The sequence below is a fragment of the Terrapene carolina genome, unplaced genomic scaffold, assembly GCF_002925995.2.
Source record: "Terrapene carolina triunguis isolate 2854851 unplaced genomic scaffold, T_m_triunguis-2.0 Scaffold67, whole genome shotgun sequence".
NCBI classification, from domain to species: Eukaryota; Metazoa; Chordata; order Testudines; family Emydidae; genus Terrapene; species Terrapene triunguis.
Window position 1 is genome coordinate 13,033,917 of NW_020664418.1, and position 12,783 is coordinate 13,046,699.

At 44.6% G+C, this 12,783-nt stretch overlaps 1 protein-coding gene across 3 annotated transcripts in view; it reads left to right on the forward strand.

Annotated features, from left to right (window-relative positions):
• Positions 1-4,381: 4,381 nt before the first annotated feature.
• CLK3 (CDC like kinase 3) overlaps positions 4,382-12,783 on the forward strand; it is a 29,993-nt gene continuing 21,591 nt past the window's right edge. Inside the window, exons 1-2 of one of the 3 annotated variants that reach the window (XM_024210302.2) lie at positions 4,382-4,434; positions 7,907-8,055. In XM_024210302.2, coding sequence (XP_024066070.1) covers positions 7,907-8,055 — 149 coding nt within the window. In that variant the 5' untranslated portion in view covers positions 4,382-4,434. Of the gene's footprint in view, positions 4,435-4,526; positions 4,586-7,906; positions 8,056-12,783 lie in introns of those variants that run through there. The other 2 variants (XM_029910737.1, XM_024210303.1) reach the window with 2 other exon arrangements.

Below are 12,783 nucleotides of genomic sequence, written 5' to 3' on the forward strand. Positions count from 1 at the left end.
CCCTCAGCAGGTCCTGAATACGGGAGACACTAGGCCCTTCTCTGTCCCTGGACCAGGGATGAATCTGGCTCAATGACCACACATGCACATACACACACACGCTCCCCATAACAGCCCGATCACAGGAAAAAGCAAACTGTGACTGTTTTTAGACAATTCAGCAGAACAACTCCCAGGGAATGACAACATGTCTTCACTGAACAGCTCTTCATTGCAGACTTGCTAGGACAGAGAACACAGCCCAGCTAACACTGGCAGTATCCCTGGGGGTACGCTGAGATCTTCCGGGGATACATCAAATCATCTAGAGATTTGCCTAGTTTTACAATAGGCTATATAAAAAGCACTAGCAAAGTCTGCACAAACTAAAATTTCATACAACCAATGACTTGTTTATACTGCTGTATTCACTGAAATGTGAGTATAATATTTATATTCCAATTGATGTATTTTATAATTATATGGCAAAAATGAGAAAGGAAGCAATTTTTCAATAATAGTGTGCTGCGACACTTTTAGACTCATAGACTCATAGACTCTAAGGTCAGAAGGGACCATTATGATCATCTAGTCTGACCTCCTGCACAACGCAGGCCACAGAATCTGACCCACCCACTCCTGTAACAAACCCCTAACCTATGCCTGAGTTATTGAAGTCCTCAAATCGTGGTTTAAAGACCTCAAGGTGCAGAGAATCCTCCAGCAAGTGACCCGTGCCCCACGCTGCAGAGGAAGGCGAAAAACCTCCAGGGCCTCTGCCAATCTGCCCTGGAGGAAAATTCCTTCCCGACCCCAAATATGGCGATCGGTTAAACCCTGAGCATGTGGGCAAGACTCACCAGCCAGCACCCAGGAAAGAATTCTCTGTAGTAACTCAGATCTCACCCCATCTAACATCCCATCACAGACCATTGGGCATATTTACCTGCTAATAATCAAAGATCAGTTAATTGCCAAAATTAGGCTATCCCATCATACCATCCCCTCCATAAACTTATCAAGCTTAGTACTTTTGTATTTTTATGTCTAATTTTGTAAGCAAGTAGTTTTTAAGTAAGGTGAAACTTGGGGGTACACAAGCCAAATCAGACTCCCGAAAGGGGTACAGTAGTCTGGAAAGGTTGAGAGCCATTGATTTAACTGACTTATACAGAATTACACCAAGGATTAATTTGGCCAATGATCCCTATGTTTCCGATTCGGACACTTAGGTTAACCAACTTGCCCAAGGTCACACAATGAGTTAAGGGCAGAACTGGAATCCAAATTTATTTAAGAGTTCTTGTCTCTCTTCTATCTCCGCACTTAGCCAAATTCTGGCTCTGTTTCTCCCTAAGAGCCTTTGAATAGGATCTAGATGAATTAACAGAATCTGGAAGTCATAAACATGCTTCTGAAGCCATTTTAAATGGTTAACATGAATGAATTGTTAAGAATATATGCAGAAGTGTGCAAATAGAAGTGCACATGACTAAAAGGAACACTACTCTTGGACTGCATAATCAGCTAGTACCAAATAGTGTGTGGTTAAAACCCCAAAGCAGGACACCCCCAAACCTGCTACAAGTGCTGTAGTCCTCTCCATCGACTTCCAACATGCACACAACCCTCACTAATTGCAGCACTCCACCAAACACACACACGCTGACTGGCACTGACCTATGTGGTTCTCAATGTTGTTGCAGAGACAGATTCTCCGCCCTTATACTCCTAGGATACTGACCTCCCATGCTTTCCAATGCCCTGCAGCAAGCAAAGAAGGAACACTCCTCTTTCAATACTGAGCAATAACCAACCTAGAGGCCAGGAAGAGACAATTCCAACTCAAATTTAGTTATTTTTCCATAGAGGGGTCTTGTCAGGTCACAAATTACCCCAAATTTAGTTCTTTGTAAACACAAGCTTTTACAAAACAAAAGGTCAATAGCAACATTTCCATGATCTTATCAATTCCCTTGGAAAAGCAAACAAAGCAATCACTCTCCAGCACTGTTTGTGACCCAAACATTGCCACCCTGGGCTAGCAGGGTGGATAAAAATCAATATTTTTTTTTAAAAAATCGGATTTTTTTTATTTAAATCAGATTTTTTTTGATAAAATGCTTTTTGAGGGAAAAACCTATCTAAAGATAGTTTTAATTAAGATACATTACACGTCAAAGATATCTCATCATGGAAAAGGGATTATAAATTCCAGTTCGATAGTATGAGACAATATATTCATGTAATGTTTAAGAAAAGTTTTGTAAATGAGTTCCAATAGTTCATGGATTAGGGACTCAATCTTATAGGGTTCCAGGGGCTTCTGTATAGATTATTTAGGTTAATCTTTCTATCTACCCAATGGGACTCAGCAGAGGCGTAGCGAGCGCCCTCCGTACCCTCCGACCAGAGGGGGCCCCACAAGGAAGGGGGCCCCTAAAAGTGGCAAAATAAATACCGCATTCCAGTTTCTGCATTGTAAGGGACATATGTTCGGAGGGGGCCACGTTCTTTGTTGCTACGGCCCTGGGACTCAGTGCTCAGTCTAGAAGATACCATCAGAGATGCTTAGTTTTGCAGTTCTCAAGCTGTGGATTTGTGACTGTGGAGGTAACATGCTTGTTAACAGCAAAAATGTTTTTAAATAAATAAATAATATATAGAGGTGAGAAATAACAGACCTCAACCCTATTGTTCCTCTGCAAATTTGTGTACACACAGTCAATCCCTTACCTCTCTCTAAAAGTGCAAAGTTTCTAAAAGTTCAATTAATAGAAGATTGTTGGGGGCGGAATAGATCTGGACGGGGAGAAGAAGTCTGGAGATAAATGTGAGAAGCGAGAGACATGCTTGTTTTGTTAAAATATTATACGTTTGCTGTTGAAGAAAAAAATCCAGAATACTTAACGTTGTTGTTTTAGCTAAATAAAACAATTTAAATGTCTGTCTGGTGATGGTCTCCTCCTAATACAGCATGGCAAGCAAATCCTCCAAATATTAATGATTAACCTGATGAATTGGAGATAGTTCATCTCCCAATGACTTCATAAATATCTGCTTCAATTACCTTTGGTAAATGAAATAACCAACCATTCATTTTCTGATATAGCTGTAAAACTAATCTGAAGTTTTCAAAATAAATCAGTTAAAAAATGTATAGTGTGTATCTTTTAAAAATGAAACCTACATCTATCTCTGAGTTGTGAAGAATATGTATTAAGGTTATAACAACCAACAAGAATGCACTTTTATGTAGAAAACCATGATTAAATCAAGTCTTTCTGACTTAAATCAAATCCGCACTGTGGCCTAGCATATAACATTCCTTCACTGATTTCAATTTATAGAAAAGAAGTTCCTGTCTCAAGCATTAGATACTGTAATATACACGCTTAGGGTTCTTTACTGATCCCACTCACGGATCAGGGGAGTTCTGGGTGAACAACTGCTAGGAGAAGGTCTTGGCAAAAGCAGAGGTTGTGGGACATAGAAGTTGTCAAGAGTGACTGACACCCAGTAGCCTGCAGATGCTTTGAATCCTGGGGACCCACCATCCTTGCCTGTATATAGGGGAAGGGGGACCCTGACCCACTTGACAGGACAAGGAGAGGGAATCCTGCTTCTTGAATCCCTTGAGAGGAGAAGATCTAGGTCAAAAATTGGCAGGGGTACTCAGGGCCAAGTGTAGCAACTGAAATTTCTTGTTTTGTTTTTTCAATAGGCTAGATGGGGTTAATAGATTCCCTTTAGTATAGATGAGATCCTTTGCATGGAATTTTAAACCACCCTACAGCGTTTAAGAGAGAATTCCATCCCTGATACACAATTCTAGAGGGTCTCTTAAAAATTCCACAGAGAGATGATCCACCTCCTCAAGGTGAAACCCTTAAGGGCCGAAGTGCTACATATCTTTTCCCTAAGAGGTGCCACTCCTGGGCGGTGCAGTTAAAACCCGCAGCAGGGTTGTGGCTAAAGGCAAGTGGAGCGCTCCCGAAGGCGGGGTGCGACTGTAGGGGAGCGTGGCAGAGGCTGGGCTTGTGCCAAGCGACCCCCTGGCAACAAATACAATTCATTAATGGCTGTTATCCGAGGAAACCAAATGCGCGGGCGGGCACGCTACAGACGTGCCCTGTTGTACGCCAAGCCCCTGCCTGCCCCCTCCCGGCCGCCACGTGCCCCGGAAAGAGGGGGGTTTTCGCAACGGAGTCCTCCAAGAGCATAGAGCGGGTGGCTAGAGGAGCCAGGAGCGTAGGTAGGGCTCTGAGGAGCCGCTCTTGCCGGCGTAACGGGTTATCAGCAGGAAGGCGCTGCGCGCGCAGCTCGTGTCGTGCTTGGAGGAGGTGGCTGCGGGGTGCCCGCTCGCGCCGCAGGTCTAGCCGGAAGCGGAAGCAGCGGCGGGGGCGCAGGGCCTGAGCGGACCCGCCGAGCGCAGCTCTGAGGGGGTGCGGGACGGTGAGTGCGAGGCGCTCGGCCGCGACAGCCCCCGGAGCCGGGGAGCGCGAGCGGGGCCACAACATCCGGGAACTCGGAGTGGGGGAGGGGGAGAGACCCGGATGGGGCACGGGACGGGCCTGAGGGCCGAGACGCGCGTCCCCAGCGCCAGGTCTGAGCGCCTCCCTCCGCGGGCTTCCCCGCCTCTGCTCCCCGGTCCCGGGGCGCCCCCCTCCCTGCCCCCCGCCTCTGGGGCTGATCCCCCATAAACTGAGGGTCCCCGGGCGCCCCCCTTCCCTGTCCCCCGCCTCTCGGGCTGTCCCCCTCACCCCCCGAGGGTCCCCGGGCGCCCCCCCTTCCCTGTCCCCCGCCACTCGGGCTAACCCCTTCTCCCTCCGACGGTCCGGGGGCGCCCTCCTTTCCCTGCCCCCCGCCTCTGGGCCTGCTTTGTTTATGCGGTAGGGTGTGCGTCTGGAGCCAATTCCTCTGCTAGTTCCTTTGAGATGGGAGGGGGTTTGACATTTACAAGGGTTTTCACAGCTGAGCCCCGGTTTTGGAAAGTCTGCTGATGAAGATGTTGTAGAAATAATATAATTGGATTGGGTGAGATAGGAGGCTTTTAATTTTGGATTGTCAGCTATGTCCATTTAAAAGTCTTCATTACTATGATCAAATGAAGGATGCAAAGAGACCAAAGTCCTTTTTTGCAACTCTCAGATAATGACCAAATAATATTTATACTGCATTGAAGAACACTGTGCTTCCAGCTGGGTTCTGTTAAAGCAGAAACCACAGAGTGGTTTGGGAGATGTTTTGTTTCTGTGTCTAGCTGGACTGGCAGAATGAGAAGTGGATACACAGATTGGGGAGTCAAGTGGATGAAGGGAGGGGAAATGTTCCCCTGTGGTCTTAGAGGCTGAACACTGTGGGCTCTACTTTAGTCCCTCAATCACGAGGCCGACACTCACCTTGAGGGAAGTAGTGTTTTGCATTGTTCCCTAGTCACCATTTTCACTGTCTGAAGAAACAGCTGATGAGTCCAGAAGTTTTATCTAGATCTCTTCAGGTAGATGTGAGATCACCATGATGGGATGGTAGAATATGGTAGGAGGAACCACTGACACCCCTGGTTAAGGCTCTGCACCTCAAAAGAATGGCACTTAGAGTGTCTCAGACAGAAGGTGGAGATAAAGTAGAAATAAGGCAGCAGAAGAGATCTAGAAAATCCATACAAGATGAGGGAGAAACCAAGAATGACTGCTTTGTGTGGTTTTTTTAACTTGATTTTTTTTTAACCAGACTTGAGGGCTTTCAAAATCTGACAGGTTTTCCACATTTATACTGTCTACATTTTGCATTTCTCTACCAAAGAAAATAGACTTAATTTTATTTTCTAGCTCTCATGAATTCGTCCAGTTTTGTGGGGTTTGAGTTGTGAATATTGCAAGGGATACTGAGAGGATAAAAATAAATTATTTTTAATTTTTAAAAAAATTTATTTAAATCAGATTTGATTTAAAATACATTTTCTTTTAAAAATATGTTTAAAATTACATTAGAAATTATGACACATGGTAATGCTTAAAATTATTATAATCTATTAAAATAATGTAAATAAACCCAAAATGTGGCATCAATGAGCCCTCCTCAAATTTTAATGCATTAAATGGTGATTTTTTAAAAATTATATACAGAATCAGGAGGAAAGTGTAGAAATTAAGAATCTGAATAAATGTATGCTAAACTATATAATTGCTTTAATAAATGTGAAAAGGTATGGCATATCTCCCTGGATAGCAAAAAATAGTATTGCCTTTACACTAAATTTTATATTTGGTTGCAAATCAGCTTATTTTCATGGTTTTACCAATTGATCTGAATGAACCTTTCTTTAGGAAAATAAATTAAAACGATGACTTAAATCACCCTGATTAAATCAGTCTACCCATAGGGTTTAAATCCAAATAAGCTGTATCACTGGAATTTTTCTTTAAAAAAAACAACAACAAAAAACCATGGAAATGGTTGATCTTGTTTTTTTTTAAAAAACAGTAAAATGTTATAACTTACACTTTGGCCCTAAATTGATCTGATGGCCTTTTAAGAGGCTTATAGTTTGTTCCAGCTCCCAGTGTAACATTGATAGTTAATTTCTTAAAAGAAGATCTGGACCATGTTCTCTAAACTGGCCAAGCTGTCCTCAGATGCTCCCTGATCCTGGCGCTGGCACCCAGGCTGATCCAAGCTAGAGTAGCCTTCAGGCTACTGTCTTACATGAAGTACCAACAAGGATTTTTGAGGAGCTGGGCGTCATTGTGCAGGTTGTCTGGGCCTCTTTCTGAGACACGTAGGAACTGCTATGACTGCTTTATGCCACTAGAGGCTTTCCTTATGCCAGGGAATCCTCCTGAGGCCATTTAAACCAGGATTTATGGCTGCTTTGCACTGGAGCAGGGCAAAGCAGTGACGGAGGATGCTGGATAATCAATCTCTACTCTGGCCACTGCATTCTTAAATCTTGCTTGTCTTTCGAATATGTGTGTGTGGAAGATTCCCTAACAGATACAGTTGAAATCTATTTTTTTCTGCAAATAAGGACTCCAGTCCACAAGAACACCATTTTGCATGTCAGTGAAAAGCTGTTAGGAAGTACTGATTTTTTTCACACCATATTAATATAGACTGGATTCTAACTACGATCAAGAAGTGAAGTATCTACTTACAGATACTCTGAGCCATCCACATCCCTTTTGTGTCTGATTATTTAGGTGTCATTTATCTTTTTTAACAGAGCAGCAGTGCTCTTTTGTATTAAAGGGACACTTTATTTAATTTAGTCAGTTTTTAAAAAGTTAAAATAGTGTCAAGTCCTACATCTGCTCCTGAGTCTCCCTGCCAATTTCTGTAGTTTTACAATCACTTTTTCTGTTTAACAATGTGTTCTCATCCCTATTGCTTTTGTGAAACAGGGTAAACTAACTGGTATACAGAGGAAACAGATTACAGTTTATTGTAAAGCAAATAAACTTGAAAAAAAATACAGGGAAAAGTTTTTCCTAGCCGCTTTCAGTTACAGTAATTTTAGGTGTTTGTAACAAAAGAGGGTATAAAACTTTTTAGAAAAAAGGTGATTTTTATGTTGATGATGTCCCTGTAATGTTTTTTGGGTTTGGGTACATGCATTGCTTGCTTTGTGAAGCCTTTTTAAAATTATAACTTATTATTATTAATATTGCTGGTGATGGCTTTTATGGGACTTTCCTCCAACTCTTCAGGCATGGTTTCTATTTTCATGCTTTTCGCTTACTATGCAGTGAGCTGTAAGAGGCTATCAAAAAGTTGGTAAAATGTAAACAGTTAGTTCCAGAGAATGTTGGATCTCCTGAACTCTGTGTAGAAGTTGGTGGGGACCTGGGTGTAGGAAACTAGAAATGTTTGCCCATAGAGGAAATGACGACAGTTTTTACTTGAAGTGCCTTTCTTATGTCCCTAGATGCATCACTGCAAGAGATATCAATCCCCTGAGCAGGAGACCTACATGAGTCACAAATGGAAGAGGAGGAGGTCTCACAGCAGAGAATATGAAGGAAGATTGCGATACCAGCCTCAAAGGGATCTTCCAAGGAGATCACGGTCTAGAAGGTGAGAGCTGGTTTAATCGGAGGCTGGGATTCTCCTCTAAGCACCTATTCTGGAATGGGAGGGTATATATGGCTGGGTGACATATTCTCTAATGTACTTGTCTTAGGGTATGTCTACACCCAGCCGCTAGTTCGGCGGCTGGGAATCGAAGTTCTGGGTTCGACTTATCGCGTCTTGTCTGGACGCGATAAGTCGAACCAGGAAGTGATCGCCGTCGACTGCGGTACTCCAGCTATACGAGAGGAGTACCGCGGCGTCGATGGGGGAGCCTGCCTGCCGCGTGTGGGCCGAGGTAAGTTCGAACTAAGGTACTTCGAACTTCAGCTATGTTATTCACGTAGCTGAAGTTGCGTACCTTAGTTCGAATTGGGGGGTAAGTGTAGACCAGGCCTTAGATTCTAATCAGATTTCAGGGATAGAATTGGGAGATGACAACATGCATTTCCTGATCGTGGCTAATAGCTTCAAAATTATAAGTCCTTGATATGGAAGTAAATGGGTTTATTTGCTTCCGAGCCTCTTGTTAAATCTTTGATTCCATATCTAACTAAACTAAACCCTTTCTAAAATACTGAGATACCTTAAGTATTGATGAAAGAGAACTCTCTGCCCTGGAGTCAGTGTTTCTCAGTACAGATACCAAGGAGTGAATTAATGTCAAACCAGGTTGTCTTCTGAAATTGCTGCCCATATTTAGTTACTTGGGGTAGAGTGAAAGTGTTACCCTAAAGTTTAAAAAAAATTGAGCTGTTTTAGTAAAGCTATATGTGTTCTTTCCTAATTTGGCCCTGCTTCAATTCCAGCCTTGTTCAGAGTGTCCATTGGAACAAACCAAAAATAATGCATAGGTGCAAATAGATACAGCATAGGCACTAAGCATCTGCTGCAGGGAACTGTGCTGGGAACTGTGGGGATGGGAACTGTAATGTTTGCAAGTAGTGCTGCATGCCGATGTGGTACACTGTGTGCATCTGAAACAGGATAGCTAGTCAGCATAGCAGCTTGCACAGGTGTAGTCTGCCTGGTTCAACTTGCAACTGCAGTTTGCTAGTGCAAAGGCAATGAAAAGTGTATCCAGCTGACCCTTAAATCCTTTAAGCTTTCCATTGTTGATTTTATATTTTGTTGTTCTTGAAGTCTTTATATCAAGATTTGAAGACTTGAGTAATTCAGCCAGAGGTAATGGGCCTACTGGCCTGCAATGTGCAGGAGGTCAGACTAGATCAAGGGTCTCAAACACGCGGCCCACGGAGTTATTTCCTGCAGCCCGCCATAGCTTCCCTCATCCCCCGCCTCCACCCCCGCGCCCCCCCCCCCAGCGCGCCGTGTTCCTGCTCCTCCGCCTACCTCCCAGCGCTTCCCGCTGCCAAACAGCTGTTTGGCGGTGCTTAGGACTTTCCAGGAGGGAGGAATGGGGACGCGGTGCGCTCGGGAGGAGGCAGAGAAGAGGCGGGGCAGGGATTTGGGGAAGGGGTTGGAATGGGGCAGGGGTGGGGCCTCATGGAAGGGGTGGAGTGGGGGCAGGGCCGGGGACAGAGGTGGGGGGCTTTTGTATCTTTGTATGAAAAGGTGTCAGTGATGCGGCCCTCGGGCCAATGTACTGTCCTCATGTGGCCCTCATGGTGATTTGGGTTTGAGATCCCTGGACTAGATGAACGTGATGGTCTCTTCTGGCCTTAAAGTCTAGGAGTCTGAGATCTATATTTCAGTTTCAACCAAGGTCAGTAGTGACCTAAAATTGGTGCCATCTGTTTGGCAGCCTGTGTTAAATTAGTTGGTCTTGGTCCAGTATCTAATGAATCAAGTGAAATCACTATCCTACTTGGCAACAATTGGCCCCTTGGTTGGCAAAGAGGGAGAAAAATGAAGAAAATGAGTAGCCCCCAAAATTATGATTAAAGATATGATTGGTTGCTCTTATGTAAATATTGAATGGCATCAAGTTGTGGTTAACTGCACATCAAGAATACATGTATAAAGTAAACTTCAGACAATCTTAAAATATAGGACATGCTCACTTTGAATGTGAAAGGGCAATAAACTGATCTTTGTCTTTATGAACTACAAGCTTTCCTACATAAACACTGACTTCTCATTCAGTATCATACACCACTATGACCATATGGGGAATCTGTACGTACAACTTATGAATTCTGGTTGATATGAAATTATCATGGAATGCCTCTGTGTGGATATGGAAGCAAACATTTGCTGACACTACTATAGCATGTCTTTCCTAGACCTAATAAATGGAGTTGTTAACCTTCACGACTGTGCTCTAACCTGACAATGGGTGTGCTAAGGAGGTTGCCTGAGCAGGAAAACCAGTTTGACTAAATTTCTCTTCAGGGGGCTGATGAAATGGAGTGTGCAAAATCACCAGCAGAACAAAGAATCCAGGTGTTGGTAGAGGACATAACTCAGGACTCAGACACAAGGGCCAGAAAGGGGAAGAGATGGGCTTGCTTTTGTTGTGGGAGTAGCGGGTAGCAGGCATTTAGATCATGGCATTGCCTCTGCCAAGAGGGATATCAGACATGAGGTCTCCATCCTAGAGCCTGGGACAGGGCCTAAACTCTGCCCAGCCCCAGCAAGCTAAGGGAATGTGGGTGTGACTGGGGTCCCAGGGGAGGCACACTGAGATTGCTCAGTTAGGGCAAACTGTAAAGAATGGGGCAGAGAATCCCCAAAACTGGTGGTTATTCTGATATTTAGATTTACCAAGCCAGCAACAAAACAGCTTCTATAATGCTGTACTGGTTACCCAGGCGCCAAAAACACAGTTCCCTTAAACTTTAAGGCTTAAAGCAACCCAGCCTTAGGCTCCCACCCAGACAACCAAGTCAAATATGATGGGGCTTACTGAAAATCTTGTTCATCATATAAAAAGTTCTACCAGTCCCAACAGATGGGACACATTACCTACCAGGTTAATGAATATTTCAGATGTTACCCAAATACATGCGTACAGCCAATTCTTATCAACTAAACTAAAATTTATTTAAAAAGAAAACAGAGATAGTATTGGTTAAAAGATCATTATACATACAGCTATAAATAGAGTTTTTAGGTCAGTTGTATAGTAGAGATGGTGAGCTTCAGAGTTCCAAAGAGTCCTTTCCAAAATCAGTTCGTCAGGTTATAGTTCAGTGTCCAAATATTCAATATCTGGGCAGTCCAGATGAGACTGGAGAGCTCCGTCTTACGCCTCAAACTTCCCTGAATCAAGCTTAAGTAGATCTGAGATGAAAGACTCTTGATCTAATCGTGTATAGAGATTTTTTTTGCAGCATCTTGACAGCACCCGTCCTTGGGTGAACAACAGGCTTTTGAAGTAACCTATTTTCTCACTGGTAATTAGCTACATGAATTATCATAAGGCAATTGCCTATCTCCCACCATTTGCAGGTGATTTGCTACATACTTCAAAGAGAAATTGAGACAGTGATATCGCTATATTTACAGTTCATTTAAATGTTAATATCTTTTTCTTCAAGTGATTGCTCATGTCAATTCCAAGCAGGTGTGTGCACGCCGCATCCACAGTCATCAAAAGGTTTTTCCCCTAGCAGTACCCATCAGGTTGGCTGTGTAGCCCCCTGGCGTGGCGCCTTTATGGCGGTGTATATAGGTCCCTGCCAACCTGTCGCCTCTTCAGTTCCTTCTTACTGCCAGTGACGGTTGTTGGAGCTTCTCTTTCTCTCTTGCCTCGGGCAAACGATTCCCTAGCATTCCCTTTCTTTGTTTTGTAAATAGTTTTTATTAGCATAGTATTGTTAGTTTTTAGTTTAGTTAGTAGTAAAGTCTTTGTAGGGGGCTTCTGCCCCCCCCACTCTCACCTTTGGGAACCGTGGCATGCCTTGGTCTCAAGGCTTCAGACCCCATGGGTTTTGTCAAAAGCCTATGTCCAGGGGAGATCCTCACGACTCCTGCTTAAAGTGCTTGGGAGAAGCCCATCAGAGTGTAGAATCTGCAGGAGCTTCCACCCAAGAACAAAAAAGGAGAGGGACTTAAACTTCTTCTTATGGCGTCGGCCCTTCGCCCGCAGCTGGCACAGCCTGTGTCGGCGCTAAAATCCAGCATTTCAAGCGGAGCACACCGGCCTCAGTAAGGGATGCCGTGGTGCTGGCAAAGGACCCGGCACCCAGAGACTCGCAGAACCAACATTCTCCGGCACTGAAGACCACTTCAGTGGCCTCTCAGCACCGGTCACACTTGCCGGTGCCGCAGAAGAAGCAAAGAGCTGAGAGGGGGCGTTTGCCAACAGTTAGAGCAGTGGAGCACGATGGAGCTCGCGGAGTGTGTCCTGTGCTGGGACACTCAGCTCCTGCTCAAGCGAAACTGGCACCGTTGACGCTGGTCGAACAGGCGGAACGGTTGAGTCTGGTCCCATTGGACTCCCCGGTTCGGGAGAGCCAGATGCGGGAGTTGGACATGCCATGTACCCTGGACGCATTTGAGGCCACAAGGGACCTTATAGAGATGATGGCCCAGCAGTTTCCGGAACTGGCACTGCACAAGGGGCCAGTTCTCTCCAAGGGCAAACCGGCCATGCTTCGGCAGCAGTCCCTCTCACCGGGGCACCGCTCTCCGGCACCCTCGTGGTCCCTAAGGTCAGACTCAACCTTGTAGCCGGAGTCATATATCTCCAGGCGGAGCCGGCACCATTCTTATTGTTCCTGGCAGGAGGAGGCACACCAAGTCCCTATGATGCCCTGGCCTCCTCAA